A 17,588-nucleotide genomic window follows, 5' to 3' on the forward strand; every position below is an offset into this window, starting at 1 on the left:
TTTTGTTAAATTCTTCACAACTCCTGCAGGAAGCCTAAACACTGGCCAACTTCTTCCTCCACGACTCTTTAATCCTGCCTTTTGCCTCCAGGTACATCAACGGCTCCCCCGGATGGTTCCGCTCCATGTGAAACACGTACATGTTCCGGTGTACGAACCCTTCGCCCCCACAACCCTCCACGCTGCACCGGTAAGGCCGCTCCCCGCTATGGGTCCGCATATGAATGTTGAGCACCGACTTGGCGTAGAACTTCTTCCCGCACTCGGCACACTTGAAGTCCCGCGTTTGGTTGTGCATCTTCAGATGTGTCGTTAGGGCGGTCCTGAAAACAGAGATTAGTGGGAATGTTAGTAATTTGTTTCGTATTAAGTCTTTTGAGGTTTATCTTACTTGGATGCCATCTTCAGCGGACAAATGGTGCACGCATAGCGGCGTTCCCCGTGGACCACCCGTACGTGCTGCTTGTAGGTCATGTTGCTGGTAAACTCCTTGCCGCAGGTCTCGCACGACCGCTTCTCCCCCACAACGTGGTTCCTCAGCTCGTGGTTCCGCCGGTTCATCTTGCAGTGGAACCTGTCGCCGCACTTTTCACACTCGTACGGCGTCAACCCGAGGTGCCTGTTCCGGTGGCCATCGATCCGCGTCTCGGGAATCTCCTTCCCGCACTCGTCGCACACGATCGTCTTCTTGGGCCGCGCCTTGACGTCCATCCGGGTGGCGTACTTCCGGTACTGTTCCGTCGACATGTAGGCCGCTTCCTTGTACTTGCGGGCCCACGGTCGCGGCACGAGCAGCCGGTTCCCGTTCTCGTCCTGGTACGGCATCAGTCGGTGGCCATTTTTGCGCCTCATCTTGACCACTCTGACCGTCACAGTCTCGACCGGTGGTTGCCGGTTCTCTTTTGGGGGTCGGCCGCGCTTTCGCGGCGGGGCCAAACTCGTGATGAGGTCCAGCGTTTGCTGCACGATGTCGGAACAGTCCACCAGGGGGGCTGGTGGCTTGGGAAGGGCAAGGGCGCCGGTTTTGAAGGCATGTTGGGTTGATCGACAGGCATGTTTGAAGGTGTAGCATTGTTCCACTTGGGTTTGGCACGGGTCGCAGACGTCGTTCGGCAAGGAGTCTTTGTTGGTTATGAGCTGTAATCGAGGGATTGGGAAAAAAATCTTTTAATGTAACCATAAATTCAAAATATATCTGACAACAAGTTTCTTTCATAAAACCAATAATAATACATGCTCTGTGCTCTACTTCCTGCTTCCTACCTCCTACTTCAAAATCAAATCATGTTATTCGCTCTACAGCATTGCCTTGGCGTTCTCGATTGCGAGATTCCTACTCGAAACCTTTTACTTCCTACTTCCTAATTCCTACTTCTTACTTCCTACTTTCTACTTCCTACTTCCTACTTTCTACTTTCTATTTTCTACTTCCTACATCCTACATCCTACATCCTACATCCTGCATCCTACTTCCTACTTCCTACATCCTACATCCTACATTCTACTTCCTACTTCCTACTTTCTACTTCCTGCTTCCTACCTCCTACTTCAAAATCAAATCATGTTATTCGCTCTACAGCATTGCCTTGGCGTTCTCGATTGCGAGATTCCTACTCGAAACCTTTTACTTCCTACTTCCTAATTCCTACTTCTTACTTCCTACTTCCTACTTTCTACTTCCTACTTCCTACATCCTACATCCTACATCCTATATCCTACTTCCTACTTCTACTTCTACTCTACTCTACTCTACAGTATACCAAAAAGGCTTTTTGAACTTATTTTTGGGTCGTTGAGCTTAACATTCCTACTCCCAACCCCTCAAAAAAGTTGGAACGGTAACATCAACTCGCATGGTTCTCGGGCATAACTTATCCAATCGGGATGTAAGGATGTCCAGATGATCCTACAACTTTGCAGAACTCGATTTGATCAAATCCACATCAAATCTGTAATTTCTTCGACCGAAAACATCATTCCAACATCCAGGCAGTTTTCGGTCGGAGAAATTACAGATTTGATCAAATCGACTTTTACAAAGTTCTAGGATCATCTAAACATCTTTACAAATCACTTAAAAAATAATCTTTCCGATTGATTATGCACTAAGAAAAAACAATTCCCGTAATCAAGAATTGTTTTCATGAATTTGAGAACCACGAAGGAATTTATTCATGAGTCATGAACACAATTTACGATTTCGAGAATTGGGTCCTAAAATGAAGCTTAGATTGCTGATATTATAGCTTATTTTTCTGAGTACAATGACCCATTGTACGACCACAAAGAGTTTAAAATGGATTTTTAAATCAATTTTGAAAAATTAACCTCGCGGTCCTTCTTGACAGAAAAGCTCCTACCCAGTCACGACGTTCTAGCAAGATTCTAGCAGAGTTCTAACAAAGCTGGATATTCTTACAGCATTCTAGCAGAAATGTTCCACCGTTCTAGCAGGATTCTGACAGAACCAGCTCTGCTAGAATATTTCGTGACTGGGTACTTGACAGCTCGTTCCAAGAGGACCATAGTTGATCCATCGAAAAAATGTTGCCCGGCAAAAATTTTTTGCATTAAAATGAAAAAAGTGATCAGGAATGGTTTTTAATCGTGTTTTTTTTTACCGTTGTACATAAAAATTGACATAAGGCTTTAGTACTCAATTGACTTTTTTTTTCGTTTGCCTGAGAACCAGCGAGTTGAAGTTACCGTTTCAACTTTTTTGGGAGGCTTGCGTTGGGCGTTAAATAGACTCCAAAAATGCTTAAATTGGTCTGGAAATATAGAATCCAAGATGGCCTCGGTGGACTATTCGAAATATTAATTTACGGACCACCAACCCATCAATTAATTCTGGGTCACTCAACTCGAATTTAACCTACAAAAAAAATCTTGATCGGTTGCCCGTTACCCGACGCCCTGGATTAAGTTTAAAACTTTCCAATAATAGTAATCGATCCAATTTACATCTTCGTTGAACCTCATGTTCCATTGCTGACCAGCCTGAAGCTTCGAAACATAATCAGGCCAGCACCACAAATCCACTTTGCATACATCTGCCCTCCTTAACCAAGCGAGCTCGCCCGCGAAACCCGAAACCCACTTGAACCAGCCAACTTGAACTCACCAAGCACAGATTTCCACAAAGAAAGACTTGAAGTGCGCCCGTACTCTTCAATCACATGTTGTATCCAATCATAATAAAGCCACAACCCAACGATTATTTTCGCTTTCACTTTGACCACGTTTTCCACACGCCCCACGCCCCCGGCTTACGAACTTGCGGACGACGCCGACGAGTTGAGTGGGGAGTTCAACGCGCGCGCGCTTCAAGAGCTTCAACGAGACGACTTCAACGATGGTCATGTCGCCAAAATAACGCGGGGTTCAAAGACCACCACGCGGAAACTTGTTTTTCCTTGTTTTAAAGGAGGGAAATTTAAGGCTCGGAACTTACCCACATACAAATTACGTCGTTGGCCTTTTCCTGGAAGTGACGGTCTGAAAAAAGTTTGAAAATAAGTTGTTTTAGATCAAATTTGGTGCTAAATTGGTCAATAATCTTCTTTTAAACCAAGTTAGTATTTAAACCAAAATTACTAACCTTTCTTAAGAATGTCATTCTTAGGAGAATTTTTTCCACAAAGTCGACACATTACCATTTTAAAACAAGAAATTTCATAAAAACGCTCCTCAAAATTTGAAAAACCTCCGTCGATCGCGAACTTTCTTGCGCGTCTGGCGCGTCGCGCAAAAACTTATCGCACGCGTGAAGATTATCATGCTGGATGCTGCGTCAAAAGAGAGTGAGAGCAAAGAGAGAGCACTCACTCTCAGAGCTGAGAGTCGTCGTCGAAGCACTCTCTGAAAAAGTTTCGTTTGACGTTTCTGAAGGGTTTATTTACAAACACAAACTCGACGAATCGAGCGCGCGTCGCCGGGAATCGCGTTAAGTGTCCCGCCAGGATGTCCCGCCGGCTGGCCAAGCTGAACCCGTACGAGCTGCACAAGCACCTGATCAACGAGTACTTTTTGACGCGGCCCGGTGCGACGCGATGGCTGCAGCGAGATTCGTCCAGGGACAAAACGGACCACGACGTGATCCGGGAGAACCATCGGTTCCTGTGGGACGGGGAGACGGTGGACTCGTGGGAGAAGGAGCTGGCCAAGAAGTACTACGACAAGCTGTTCAAGGAGTACTGCATTGCGGATTTTAGCCGGTACAAGGAAAATAAGGTGGGTTTTGATTTGGCATTGTTTTTGTTTTGGGTAGAACAAAAACGGGTAAAGGGACCAGAATTGGGTCATAAAATAAAGCTTAAATTGGTGATATTATTGTTCACAACGATAAAGCTTGTTTTTCTGAGTACAATGACCCCACAAAAGGATTCAAAAGGGTTTTTTAAATCAATTAAAAAAAAAATAACTTCGAGGTCCTTCTTGACAGAAAAGGTCCTACTTGACAGCTAGTTCCAAGGAGACCATAGTTGATCCATCAAAAAAATGTTGTCTTGTCATTTTTTTTGCATTAAAATGAAAAAAGTTTTCAGAAATGGTTTTTAATCGTGTTTTTTACCGTTGTACATTAAAATTTACTAAGGGCTTTAGGATTTTTGAATGTTTTCTGATCCAAAATTCCGAATTAACTGTAAAATGTTAAATTGATATAAAAAAAATGTTTGGAAATAAAAACATTGTTGTAAAAGTTTCTCGATGAAAATTTTATATGTACACTACAAAAAAAAAATACCTCATAGGTTGCCATGCGCTGGCGAATCGAAAAAGAGGTCGTCGTCGGCAAGGGCCAATTCATCTGCGGCAGTCGAGCATGCGAGGAACGAGACACGCTGCGCAGCTGGGAGGTCAACTTTGCCTATCTGGAACACGGGGCCAAGAAGAACGCCCTGGTCAAGTTACGTGAGTAGTCGAGAGGGACATTTTCGTTAATTTGACAAAGCATACAAATAACGAGCGTTTTATTCAAGGATTGTGCCCGAAATGTACGGATAAGTTGAATTATCACTCTAAAAAGCGGGAAATTAAGCGGTTGAAGAAACGGGAACGTTCGCAGAAAAAGTCTAGCAGAAGCGGCGACACCGAAATCGAGGAAGACGTTACAGCTGCGGCGGAACAGCAAGTTCAGTCCAAAGACGACGCACAAGAAATTGATCAAGAAATCAGCAAACCACCAGAATCGACAAAAGAGCACGATTTGCCGAGTGGATCTTCAACTTCCGCGGAGAATCTTTGGTCGAAAGGTTTGTATTCAGTTATTTGTTTGGGTATTTTTAACTGATTTATTTTATTTTACTAAAACAGGTCCAGAAATCGAGGATAAAACGAGGGAAGAGGAATTCGACGAATATTTGGAAGATTTACTTCTATAAACTTTCAGCCTATTTTCTATTTCAGCAATAAATAAAGCAATTTCAAGCAATAGGCTGTCATCCTTATTCAAAATATCACATATAATATTCCTACTTCGCCATCAAATGTGATCTTTCATGTCGACGCTGTCGTGCTTACTTGTTTGACGTTCCAAGAAATAACTTTTCAATGTTCAACCTTGAATAAACAAAACACGAGAGCACGCAATGTAAACAATAACAAACACGTTTTGCTTGGCTGACCATTATGTGCATTGTCCCAAAGTTTGGTTGAATTTGGTTGCTGGAGTCCCTAGTTATAATTACAAATGTAGTCGGGCTTGTACGTGTGTCAAACGCGTTCTGACCTGAAACTCCTTTGGCCAGTTGTCGCACTTACATCATTTTTTTCGGTTTTTATTGAATATCTCAGGATTGAAGTCGAATTTTGGAGATCTGTGAAGATCAAACCAATGCCTCAATTGTGAGCTGCACAAAATGACGTTCTTAACTCAATTTAGCCCAAAATTCACGTGCGATAAGTTAGCACGACAACAACGAATTGAACAGTAAAATTAATTGTAAACTATTTAGAATACATTGTATGATTACTATCAATGCATTTTAAAACAAATATTGACTTTTCCATCAATTTCCAAATTTTAAATGATGAGATTTGATTGGTAATAGACGTTAAAGTTTAGGAAAAAATATTTAGCAAATGTTTTTAATGTTTAAAAGCAACTAAATTGTAATGATGTATTTACTTGTGATTTAATGACAACTTTTCAATACTTTTTATTTCCATATTTTTAAAAATATGCTTTAAATTTCTTTTTTTGTATGTTGACACGGCAAAACTAACTAATTACTAACTAATTATCCTCAGTTTCAACTATTTTTTCATCTGATTTACGCAGGAATCTGTTCACTGTACATGTTCTTTTCTCAACTACAGAATATTATCGCGGGCGTCAATAATTAGAGTTCACGCGCGGTGATACGACCGCAAGATAATGGTCGCATGACAGCCGCATGACAACCGAAGAACAAATTTTTGGCTGTTGTCAAAGGTTGCCTTGAGTTTTCAGCTGACTTTTTGGAAAATATTCAAAACAACCAAGTTGACAGCCAAATCAACGTCAGGGTGGCCACTCAAGTCGGGAAATCGGGAAAGTCGGGGAAAAGTCGGGAATTCGCCAAAATCCGCAAAAAATCGGGAAAAAGTCGGGAATTTGTGATTTTTTGTCAAAAAGTCGGGGAAAGTCGGGAATTCTGAGCATACTTGTTTGAAAACATTTTTTTTTAACTTTTGAATGATTTTGTAATATTTTGTACAATTTTCAAATTGAAGTCACTCATTTCTGCTTTAGTAACTTTCTTTAAATTTAAGGTTCTTTTCACTATTTCAATATATTTGAGTATGGAAAAGCTGTTCAAGACATTCAAAATCTTAATGAATATTGGGGTCATTTTCATAATATTTTTTTATGAATCAAATGATCGCTATTATTTTTTGTTCATTAAACAAGAGGTAAAGTAAATGAAAAACTAATATAAAAATAAAGCCTGATAAATTCTATTTCATTTTGTCACATAATTGAATATTTGAAAACAGATTCCAACTTGAATGTGGCAATGGTTTTTTTTTGGTAAATATTATTAATTGTTTAACTAAATTCATTAAGTAATTTAAAATATTTTTTTTTTTCAAATGTTGCCCTTGAACTTTTTTTTGTGAGTTTGGGTAAATTACCTACCATAGATGAAGCTTGATTTTCAGTTTTCGGAAAACTTAATTATCGAATAAAATCCAAAATTTAAAAAAATACGTTTTTAAAACATAAAGAAAATATTAAAATTGCAAAAAAAATTATCCAGGAAATTTTGAGTTATTGCAAAATTGTTTTAAAAAATAGTCTCATCAAACATTTTGCTTTATAAAGTGGGTTAAAATACAATCATATCAAACAGAATTTTCATTGAAAATAACAAACATTTAAATACTGACCACTAGATAAATTAACATTGATTAGAAAATTCAATATCAAAAATTACAAAATTAAAAAGGGAACTTGGCAAAAACATTTTTTATGAATTCCTTGATATAAATCCTTTGAATGAATAATAATAGCAATTATGTTTTAATCAATATTTGATTTAAAATGATGATGAAGTTTAAAAAAATAGGATCGATATTTTAAGTTCAGTTATCTTTAACTTTTTGTCATTTCCAGTTGAAACGAAGTATCATAAACTATACGTTTGCCAATTTAAAAAAAACATGGAAGTTATAAGTATTGTTGAATTTTCGATTATTTTTTCAAAGACCAATTGTTTCTGTTTCTACTCTGAATCATAATAATGAAATTCAAGTTTTGAAGTTTTTTTATTTGTTGTTCAATTTCTGTATTTACAAAAAAATCCTATATTTGGATTTTTTTTAAAATTCATTGAGGATTTTTTTTTCGGTGGTTAATATTGACTTTTCTTATAGAAAGTTTTTTGTTTGAAATCATTCTTTAGATAACAAATGCCTATTATTTGAGCATTTTGGAAAAGTCTGGAAAAAAGTCGAGAAAAAGTCGGGAATTTGAAAATGGAATTTGAGTGGTCACCCTGCAACGTAGAATTTCAGTTCAACTTGCTGATTTTTACACTGCGGTAGTTAGGCGGCAATAATCTCCTGTCACTCACAGCGAAGGAGAAACGTGATTTTATCTCGCAGTAAGCAATACTATTGAGAAAATCGTTAACATTATTAGTACATTAAATTTTCAAAAAAAAATATGATTTCAGCCACAAAAACCAACAACTTTACGCGCAAAACATTTCTGAAGGGCACTCTCTCTTCAATCTCTTCAACTGTCCTTTCTATCTGTCAAGTTTGTTTGACATCCTGTTCGCCTGAAGAAGTGTAAACAAGCCAAATTTCAGTGCGATTCTTGCCAAATTTGTTCGCATTTTTAAAGTGTTTTATTTTGGGAAATAAAATGTCGGAAATCGTGCTCAGTTCCGACTCGGAAGACCAGAAGCCCAAGCTCGAGCCGGAGCCGTTGGATTGCGATGAGGTGGTAAGTTATTTAGAGAGGTTAGAGGGTGTTTTGATTGGGGCGATTTGTTTTGGTTCTGAGTTGGTAACTACTTTTGTAGCGGTTGACATATTGTTTTTAAAACGTTAATTTTACTGTTTAACTACTTTTTGTTAAACAAAAACTGTTACAAACTCGTCTGATAAGCGTTGTGATCACAAAAAAAGAGTTTCCTCCAGCAAAAAAAACATTGTCAGAAGTGGGATTCGAACCCACGCCTACAGAGTAGACTACGACCTGAACGTAGCGCCTTAGACCGCTCGGCCATCCTGACTTGTTGAGCTCTGGGCCTCAGCAACAGATGTGACGACGCTCGGGCGAACTCGTTAGGGTGTCCCGGAATCAGCTATTATTAGCAAAATTGTTTTTTAAAAGTTTACAAAATTAATTGTTATTTCTTCTAGCCCTCACCGGTTTACAATCTCCAGTCCGTGTTCGATTCGCTGGACTATCTGATCTCCCAGGATGGGTACCTGTGCGTGGCGTGTCCGGTTCACCGGAGGCGACCCTTCCGGGACATGAAGGACCTGCGTCGGCACATGATTGGCCACGTGAACGGTGGGCGAAGTTCGTCGACGTCGGAAATTCGTTGCACCCACTGTGGGTTGTGTTTTGGGTCGGTGCTGCAGCTGAGGAAGCACTTGCTGGCGGAGTTGGACCGGGAGTATGGGGGGCCGTCTAACTCTGGAGATGATCCGGCTTGTTTGGGCAATGAGTTTGAGGATAGTGGGGACGAGGAGGAAGTGATTAATTACGTCGTAAAGGGAGGTACGTTGACTTGTTCCGTTTGTGACGCCGAGTTTGGACTGGTTACGAGGTGGAACAAGGAAAAGTTCAAGATGCACGTCGGAAAGGATCACTGGAAGCCGGCGTTGTTCAGGTGTGATGAGTGTGGCAAGCGGTTCTGCGAGGAGGCAAGGTTGGAGAAGCATTTGAAGAAGCACGCTTTAGTTATGAGCGTTGGTTGGATGGGAACGGAACCGACGACGACGACCTGCGAGGTTCAAATTGACGCTGAAGACGCAATGAAGGATCCCGTTGATATCCAGGATGAGCTGCTACCTCAACCGGAAGTTTTGATCAAAACGGAACCGGAAGAAAATGAGCAGCCTAGTGCGATCATCATTCAACCGGCAGAATCATCCGAGAGTTCCGAATCGGAATCCTCCTCCGAAGACGACAAAACCGACAAGCCCGTCTTCACCAGCAAAAAGAAACAGGCCAAAGCCGACCGAATAGCGCGCAAGGAAGCTCTCCTGAAGACCGCCGTGCGCAAAATCTCCGACGGCACCGACGGCAGCCCCATCATCCTGGCCTGCAACATCTGCGACGAAGGCTTCCTCAAGCAGGACCTGCTCGATCGCCACATGGCCACCAAGCACGACGACCGCGACCGTCCCTTCCGCTGCGAGAAATGCCCCAAAACGTACATGAGCAACGCGAACCTGCAGGAGCACGTCCGGATGGTGCACGAGGGCGTCAAGTTCACCTGCGACCAGTGCAACATCCAGCTGGGCTCCAAGAGTTCCTGGAAGCGGCACATGCGGGGTCACTCCGAGAAGGGACACTGCTGCGACATTTGCCAGGAAAAGTGCTCGTCCCACTCGACGCTGATGACGCACAAGCGACGGGTGCACGAGAACTCGACGAAGAACTTTATCTGCGTGGACTGCGGGAACACGTTCGACAACGGGTCGGCGCTCCGGGACCACCGGGTCACGCACACGTCCGAGCGCAAGTGGGAGTGCACGACGTGCGGCATGAAGTTCAAGCGGAATCACAATTTGGTGAGTTTGGGGTCTTAAGGGCTCTATTTCTGATGCGGTGTCAATCCAGAAAAACGAAAAGTGTTGCGCGTTACGTCCCGGGCAGACGGTAATAACAATGTTCATGCCATTTTAATAACAAATACTGTTAAAATAACAATAAAGTGTTATGGAATATTCTTGCAAAATCCATTTTTGCATAAGAGTTTAATAATAGTTTATGTTATCATAACAAAATTTGTTATTGGTCTGATATTGGTTGAAAGCCAAGTTTGGAATAACATTTTGTGTTATGGAAAAATAACTCCAACTGTTATTGGGATGATCGGATTAGTTGTTCGAAGAACTACTCAAAACGTTATTAGTCTGTTATAACAATAACAATCCAATAACAAAACAAATCATAACAGCGAATAACAAATCATGTTATAAATAACATAAAATGTTATTCCCACGTTATTTTAGTCTGCTCGGGGTGACGATTCCCATTTAGATACTTGAAGCTCGATTCCCATTTAGATACTTTAGATACTCGTCCGTGTTGGGGGAGCGTAGAACTGTCCAGGGAAATCATTCTATCGCTGGATGTCGAGGAGTAAACATCAACTTGGACCTGGAAGCAGATACCTTGAATGCTCGATTCAACAATATTGCTTCTTATCCCTTCCCAGATAAGCCACCAGAGGGTCCACGCCGCGGGCCGCCCAGTCGTAACGTTCAAGTGCCAGGAGTGCGACGAAGAGTTCACCACCAAGGGCGCGTTGGCAGCGCACAAATCGTCCCACGGCCGCATCACCTGCCGGCTGTGCGAGCAAACGTTCAACGACCAGGCCGAACTGATGAGGCATCGCCGCGAGGATCACAAAATAACCAAACGCGACCCGGGCGTAACGTGCCGCACCTGTCACCAGCGGTTCGCCGATCAGGGCGAGATGTTGGAGCACCGAGCGGAGGCTCACCCGATGACAAATCCGATGGAGTGTGAGGTTTGCAAGTCCGTGTTTGGATCGGCGTCGGCACTGCGGGCTCACATGCGGGGACACGCGCCGAAGACTCGCTCCCACGACTGTCCCAACTGTGACGAGAGTTTCATCTGTGCGTTGATGCTGCAAACTCACATCAAAGAAACCCATCCGGATATGAAGAACCACGTTTGTGACCTGTGCGGCCGCGGCTATCCGACGAGGAAGCAGCTGTTGGCGCACATGGGTCGTCACCGGAATCCGAACCGCGAACGCGCCTCCAACACCCCTGGACAGTACATGTGCCACATCTGCGGCAAAGAGTTCAACTTGCGGGCATCGTTCAAACGCCACGTGTTCAACAACCACACCAACGCGCGTGACTTCAAGTGCGCCGTTTGCGACAAGCAGCTGGTCTCGGCCGAGGGCCTCAAGCTACACCTCAAGAGTCACGACGAGCAGCACTTTATGTGCTCGACCTGCGGCAAAGGATTCTCCCAACCGTACAGACTCCGCGCGCACATGCTACTGCACGAGCGTGAACTCGCCGAAGAGCGCTGCCCAATCTGCAATCGCGCCTTCCGCGACAAGAAAAAGCTCGACCTCCACATCAAGTCGCACACCGGCGAGACCGAGTTCAGCTGCACGCCCTGCCAGCGCTTCTTCGCCTCCGACAAGCTGCTCCAGAAGCACATCCAGCGAATGCACCAATCGTCCACGCCCTGTCCAGTGTGCGCGAAGGTCTTCCCCACCGAAGCCAAGATGAGAAACCACAGCCGCATCCACGACAATCCGACGTTCTTTGAGTGTCCGACCTGTTACACGTGCATCAAGGAGAAAAAGCACTTTGAAGCGCATATGAAGGGGCACCTGCAGGGTGGAGTTCGATTCACGTGTCGGTTCTGTCCGCTGACGTTCTCGCTGGCCAAGTCGTGTCGGAATCACGAGCGGAGATTCCACGTGGAGCTGGTAGGGGAAGCGGTGGGGGCTGGGGAAGGGGCGAGCGGGGAGAAGCCGGCCAAGAAGAAGAAGCGGACGATGAAGGAGGAGGAAGACGGGTTTGCTGCGGACGGAATGATGGACGATCCGCTCGGGATGATGGACTTTACGATGGGCCAGCGTGAGGATGACGTTAGTGTAGGTTGAGAAATGAAGTGTAGATTTTTCGTGAAAGAGTTGTTGTCATTTTCTTCGAAAGTCCCTGATTTTTTTCAGTTCTCAATTTCTAGGTGACAGAATGACAGCAAAGCACAAAAATCAGCATGAATCAACGGTTACAGCAAAATTACTATCCAAGCAATCATCGACCAGAAGGAAAGAAAGCTCCACAGAACGTCACTCACAACCCTTACGTCAAAGGCAGAGCCACTACGATGAAAAAGCAGCAGTTGGAATCCATCTTAGGTTCAACGAAGGACGACTTTAGGAAAAACCGGCATCTACAAGTTTTCCTGCGGCCACTGCGACACGAGCTAAATCGGACAAACTAAGCGATTACTTCAAACCAGATTGAAGGAGCATCTAACCAAGGGTGTGGAAAAGGCTAAGGAGGAGAAATAGATGGGCCTTGTCTCCCATTTTAGGTCAGCATCATAACCAGCAACGCGATCATCTTAAGACACATCACCAATCCATCACAGCTCGCCGTCGCCGGCCAATTTGCAAAATGCAAAGTTTCTCTTGCGGTTACTGGTTAGTCAGCGACTAACCTAGAGCCCAGCCATGAATCCTGCGAAGTTGCTGCTAGTGTCGCTCCAGTTACCGAATAAGGTAAGTCCGCAACCTTTTCCAATTGGATTTCTTTTTGTTCCTCCAAATTACTAAGATTCCGCTTACACTAGCTTATTTATTGATAGAAATGATTCGTTAACCGCGCTGCGATCTACTGGCTAAAATGGTCGATTACACTGTACGAGATATAGATATTCGTAACTAAATATTTGATTAAAGTTTAAAATCGTCTGCGTCCGTACGCAAAGTAAATAAGTACTTACCGCCCTCTGCTCGGAACGAACGTATTTAAAATAAGAATCAGTCAATACACAGAATACAGATGTTTACGGTCAGCGATTAGTGCTCCTTCTTTTTCGGCTTCTTCGGGTTGCGCGAGCGACTTTTGGCCTTGCACAGCGGACAGATCGGGGCGTTCCGGTGGATCTGCTGGTGGCACGACAGACACGACTTCATCGGCGGCGGTTGTTGTCTGCAGAGGGAGCGAATGCTTTGAGAACTGGGGTAAATTGTTTTAGTTGAAAGGTTTATTTGTGTCGAGGTTTTGCTGGGGGACGGATAGGGATCGTAATCAACGCAAGGGTAGAATTGTGTGTTAAACCGAAGAACTAGGAGGTTTGTTAGAACTTAGGATAATTGAAATAGGGGGATAAACAGAAGAATGTAATTCACCTCAGATTGACATTGAAATCAGACCTGAACGTCGGGTGACCGATTCCGATGGACGATGGCGCTGGCTGGAGACGGTTGGTGGGAATTTCCGGGGGTTTGTTGATCCGCATGGCCACCGGCGGTGGCGGCAGGAAGCCAGGTGGTGCCGTCGGGGGCAGGTTCGTTACGGGACCGTCCGGAGGCAACGGATGGTGGGCGGACAGCGGAGGACGGGCGAAACTGGCCGCCGTTGCCGCCATGGATTTGTTGGCCGTGTAGTAGTTCTGGAAGCGACTGTAATATAAAAATGGAAGTTACAACAGGCCCTTCCTCAATCGGAATCAGTTTACTACTCTGGAGAGATAATAGATCCGTCTTCCTCGTGCAGTTCCGGAAGACGTTCCATCCCGAGATAGTCCCGTCGCATGGTGTCCACCTCCGTCTTCAGCGGAACGTACTCCTCGTGGAACCGGTTCGCCATGTTGATCGACCGGATCCGGTTCTCCTCGGCCTGCTTGATGACCGTTTCCATCGCATTAATGTCCGCATGGATCTGCCGGAGCTCCTCGACGTGGCTCATCTTCTCTTGCATGAGCATCTCCAGCTCCCGGCGGTACTCGGCCAGACACTTCTCCTCCGCATCCCCATTCTCGACCTCGCGGACAATCTTCAGCTTCACCTTCTCCAGCTGAAGCGTTTTCGAACTAAAAAAAGAACCCTCACCAATCAACAAAACTCAAACCAACAAGTACCGGATCAACCTACCGGATGTCCTTCATCGCTTCCAGCTTCGCGTAGATCGTCCTCTCGTCTACGGCCGTCATTTTCTCAAAACGCAAGTTAATACCGCCCAAAAAAACCCCAATTTATCCAAAAAATCACCCCTTTTTCCTGATGCTGCTGCTGCAATGTTGATGGAAAATGGCCGCGATTAATCTTTTTTCATCTTGTTCGCACCTTGTTCCGCTCCTGCGCGCGCGCCTCTACCCTTTCCATTCACCCTGTCATCTCATTCATGTTCCTCCGGACCTGTGTCACTCACACCAGCGAACGAATGTTTACAAACAAAAGGCCGGGTTTTGTTTTCCCTTTTTTCGATTTTGGCTTTGTGTGTTTGTTGGATCGCGCAAAAGAGAACCAATTTGAGCCAAAAAAGGGAAAATCGGTAAAGAAGGCTTTGGATTTTTTTTGGAAAAATATAAAACATAAAACTTACTAGAACAGATCCCGAGTCAGTCAGTCAGTCTCCAATCAGAAATATTTGGTGTTTAGAATAGGGTCCTAAAGCCCTTTGAAAATTTTAATGTACAACGGTAAAACACGATTAAAAACCATTATTTCTTATTTTTTTTCATTCATCATGCAGAAAAATAAATTGTCGAGAATTTTTTCTTATCGATTTAAATCCATTTCAACTCCTTTGCGGTCGTATAAAGGGTCCATGTTCTCCGAAAAATAAGCTTTATCGCTGTGAATAATAATACCACAAATTTAGGCTTCATTTAAGAACCCAAATTTATAAGTTGTTTAGAAAAAGTACGTAACATACTGCAGTCATCTACAATCAACTTAAGAAACTTATTAGGCTGTCTTACGTTGCTATGCGGTTGCTATGTCGTTTGTTTACATTTGATATGGAAGCCTCAAATACCACACGTCCAGTCTCTGATTTTCGCATTTTTCCATAATAGAAGTTCAAATTCCGTTCCATGGATTCAAATTCCTACGTTATTTTTAATTTTCTAGGTTAAGGACCCTCAATCAACCACGTGGACACTTTTTTTTTAAATCTCAACCCTCCCTCCACAATAGATATTTGATGGGTGAATATTAGTGGAAGTTGACTGGTGTGATGTGTGGTGATATTGTCAAAAAAATTACACTTTACTCAAATAGTGTTATTTAACATGGGCAATTTATTTGGAAATAAAGTCTACCACCGTAAAAATCTAAACTACACTCAACCCCCGGTGGTTTGTCACTTTTTTATTTGACACTTTTTTGGTTTGTACCCCGTTGGTTGGTCAAAGTCAAACTAAAAAGTGACGTACTGTCACTTTTTACACGGCGCTCACGCACACTATCAAAACTAACGGTTGATAGTGTGCGTGAACTCCGTGTGAAAGGTGTGTCAAACTAAAAAGTGACCCCGTTCGTTTGCCAACAGTTAGTGCCAAACCATCGGGGTTTCAGTGTATCAACAATTTAATTCAACCGAAAACCATTCTTTTGATCATTTCGCACTCCTTAACTTTTGGAGTGTTTTGATTCTCTTTCAGGCATTCGGCATACTTTTGGTCTCGCTGTTTGGCCAACGCGGCATACAGTTTCATTCGTCTCTCAGCAATAGCTTCAAATTCAGCCCGAGACTGAGTTGTTGTAGCAGCAGGAGCCTTCGTCGTAGGTGTTTTTCTATTGCCAGTTTTCGGAGCAGTAGCACTCAGTGCCACGCCAATCAGAACAAGAATAATGAAGATTTTCATTTTTTTTTTTTTAGTTGTGGATGGTGTCAAAAGATGATCTAAACTGTGCCCAACATCTCGCAGCACTTACAATTTATAGTATTGCGAGAAGCGAATTAGTGAAAATCTGTTTAAAATATGCATTCTTATTTCGAATGTGTATGTAAATGTAAATATTTTATCCAAAAAAATCATAAACCGTCTGTGACAATAAAAGCTTCTGCGTCATTCAGCTAGCTTTCCGATATGCAAATATTTGCATTGTTGTGTAGATGTTTGAATGAATTATTTTGAAAAAAAAAAACAACACAGCACTGGCGATCGTTCCGTTATTGATACTATCGCATAGTAAATTATCTTCTACCCTTCTATTTTTAGGACCTTGATTTGGTCATTCTCTTGCAATATTACTTGAAAAAGTAGTTCTTTTTGACAAAAAACTGCCATACAAGAGTATTTTATCGAGAGCGGCAAAAACTTCTTCGAAATAGCATTTTATATTATTAAGGGATGTTAATGAACCTTCCACAATTGTGGAACAATCGGGAACACCTGAATTTATTTTTGTGAAATAAAATTTGCGAATTTTCAAAATTCCTAGTAAAAACTATAATTTGGGTAGAAACCGCTATAATTTGGGTAGAAATGTATGTATTATAATTTTAATTTCATTCGAAAATTGTTTCAAACATTCAATATTACGCCCTTCATAAATGTTAGTACTGCTTTGAAAATTTTGAAAATATTGTTTTCGAAAAGATCGGAAGGGACCATCCATAAACCACGTGGACACTTTAGGGGGAGGGTGGTATGGAGATTGTCCACGCCCCATACAAAAAGATTTTTTGTATGGACAATTGTCCACGAGGGGGGATGGGGGGGGGGGGAGGGTTGAGATTTCCAAAAAAGTGTCCACGTGGTTTGTGGATGGTCCCGAACGAATGTTTCATATTTTAACGTTGTAAATCGAACCATTACTTGCTGAGAATCGACGTTAGAAAATGGTGGGTTGTTTGGGTGAGACTTAAAAAACATCAATTTTGCTGTTTTTAAATCTTTGCATGGCAATATCTCAGCAACTAAAGGTCGTATAACCAAATTTTAAAAAGCAAAATATAAAGAATTTTCAAAAAAAAAATTTCGGAGGTGGGCAAACATGTGTACTAATTTTCAAAAATGAAAAACTGCGACTATTTTCAAAAAAGTTACCTCCAAATGGCTGAAACTTGAAAACGGCGCACTTTATCAAAATTTCACTTATGTACTTTTTGACACTAGCGTGCACAGGGTGGGGCAACATGGGGCAACTTCCCCACCATCCTCAGAAATTTGTTTTAAATTTGTTCAGGGGATGTCCACAAATGACGTATTTTTCAAAACGTCCATGTTATTGCCCCACCTTCCTCAAAGAGCTGGGCACGCTAGTGCTTTTTGATTTCATATTTGATTTTACATCGAAAAATGAAGTTGAAAAATTTTGCGGCCAATATATCGATTTTTAGAAAAAATCTATAATGATTCAAAAATTCATAACTCGGTCAAAGATTTTTTGCACAACCTG

General features: G+C 42.7%; 4 protein-coding genes and 1 non-coding gene across 9 annotated transcripts; 2 read left to right on the forward strand and 3 right to left on the reverse strand.

Moving 5' to 3' along the window:
• Positions 1 to 5: 5 nt before the first annotated feature.
• Positions 6 to 3,683, reverse strand: LOC6037441 (zinc finger protein 615). The gene is made up of 4 exons (XM_038254911.1): positions 3,602 to 3,683; positions 3,455 to 3,498; positions 392 to 1,137; positions 6 to 323 (listed from the first exon to the last, which is right to left on the reverse strand). The coding sequence occupies exons 1-4, from the start codon at positions 3,657 to 3,659 to the stop codon at positions 35 to 37; spliced, it is 1,137 nt and encodes a 378-aa protein (XP_038110839.1). The 5' UTR covers positions 3,660 to 3,683; the 3' UTR covers positions 6 to 34.
• Positions 3,684 to 3,911: 228 nt separating this feature from the next.
• Positions 3,912 to 5,434, forward strand: LOC6037439 (protein FRA10AC1 homolog). Its single transcript, XM_001847301.2, has 4 exons — positions 3,912 to 4,233; positions 4,755 to 4,914; positions 4,983 to 5,255; positions 5,317 to 5,434. The coding sequence occupies exons 1-4, from the start codon at positions 3,964 to 3,966 to the stop codon at positions 5,382 to 5,384; spliced, it is 771 nt and encodes a 256-aa protein (XP_001847353.2). The 5' UTR covers positions 3,912 to 3,963; the 3' UTR covers positions 5,385 to 5,434.
• A 2,922-nt stretch (positions 5,435 to 8,356) lies between these two features.
• LOC6037438 (zinc finger protein 585A) lies at positions 8,357 to 12,356 on the forward strand. The gene is made up of 3 exons (XM_001847300.2): positions 8,357 to 8,437; positions 8,860 to 10,242; positions 10,893 to 12,356. The coding sequence occupies exons 1-3, from the start codon at positions 8,357 to 8,359 to the stop codon at positions 12,327 to 12,329; spliced, it is 2,901 nt and encodes a 966-aa protein (XP_001847352.2). The 3' UTR covers positions 12,330 to 12,356.
• Trnal-cag lies at positions 8,647 to 8,729 on the reverse strand. Its single transcript has one exon. It is a non-coding gene; the product is annotated as a tRNA-Leu (tRNA).
• A 659-nt stretch (positions 12,357 to 13,015) lies between the features above and the next one.
• LOC6037437 (zinc finger C4H2 domain-containing protein) lies at positions 13,016 to 14,569 on the reverse strand. Of its 5 annotated transcripts, none has more exons than XM_038257653.1 (4): positions 14,331 to 14,569; positions 13,916 to 14,269; positions 13,611 to 13,859; positions 13,016 to 13,413 (listed from the first exon to the last, which is right to left on the reverse strand). In XM_038257653.1, the coding sequence occupies exons 1-4, from the start codon at positions 14,387 to 14,389 to the stop codon at positions 13,254 to 13,256; spliced, it is 822 nt and encodes a 273-aa protein (XP_038113581.1). In that variant the 5' UTR covers positions 14,390 to 14,569; the 3' UTR covers positions 13,016 to 13,253. The 5 variants fall into 5 exon arrangements, with proteins under 5 accessions (XP_038113581.1, XP_038113579.1, XP_001847351.2 ...); XM_038257651.1 differs by having other exon boundaries at positions 13,587 to 13,859; XM_001847299.2 differs by having other exon boundaries at positions 13,016 to 13,386; positions 13,587 to 13,859; positions 14,331 to 14,568.
• Between the last annotated feature and the right edge of the window lie 3,019 nt (positions 14,570 to 17,588).

This window comes from Culex quinquefasciatus, chromosome 2, assembly GCF_015732765.1.
Source record: "Culex quinquefasciatus strain JHB chromosome 2, VPISU_Cqui_1.0_pri_paternal, whole genome shotgun sequence".
Lineage (NCBI taxonomy): Eukaryota > Metazoa > Arthropoda > Insecta > Diptera > Culicidae > Culex > Culex quinquefasciatus.

Bases quoted from the DNA above. Each gene is read 5' to 3' on its own strand.
- LOC6037441 (XM_038254911.1), bottom strand. From the start codon at position 3,659: ATGGTAATGTGTCGACTTTGTGGAAAAAATTCTCCTAAGAATGACATT. The intron at 3,499-3,601 runs GTTAGTAATTTT...AACTTTTTTCAG, and splicing joins GAATGACATTCTTAAGAAAG to ACCGTCACTTCCAGGAAAAG. The intron at 1,138-3,454 runs GTAAGTTCCGAG...CCTCGATTACAG, and splicing joins ACGACGTAATTTGTATGTGG to CTCATAACCAACAAAGACTC.
- LOC6037439 (XM_001847301.2), top strand. From the start codon at position 3,964: ATGTCCCGCCGGCTGGCCAAGCTGAACCCGTACGAGCTGCACAAGCAC. The intron at 4,915-4,982 runs GTGAGTAGTCGA...GTTTTATTCAAG, and splicing joins GAACGCCCTGGTCAAGTTAC to GATTGTGCCCGAAATGTACG. The intron at 5,256-5,316 runs GTTTGTATTCAG...TTACTAAAACAG, and splicing joins GGAGAATCTTTGGTCGAAAG to GTCCAGAAATCGAGGATAAA.
- LOC6037438 (XM_001847300.2), top strand. From the start codon at position 8,357: ATGTCGGAAATCGTGCTCAGTTCCGACTCGGAAGACCAGAAGCCCAAG. The intron at 8,438-8,859 runs GTAAGTTATTTA...TATTTCTTCTAG, and splicing joins CGTTGGATTGCGATGAGGTG to CCCTCACCGGTTTACAATCT. The intron at 10,243-10,892 runs GTGAGTTTGGGG...ATCCCTTCCCAG, and splicing joins TCAAGCGGAATCACAATTTG to ATAAGCCACCAGAGGGTCCA.
- LOC6037437 (XM_038257651.1), bottom strand. From the start codon at position 14,389: ATGACGGCCGTAGACGAGAGGACGATCTACGCGAAGCTGGAAGCGATG. The intron at 13,860-13,915 runs GTAAACTGATTC...TTTATATTACAG, and splicing joins TCTATTATCTCTCCAGAGTA to TCGCTTCCAGAACTACTACA. The intron at 13,414-13,586 runs GTGAATTACATT...AATTTACCCCAG, and splicing joins GATTTCAATGTCAATCTGAG to TTCTCAAAGCATTCGCTCCC.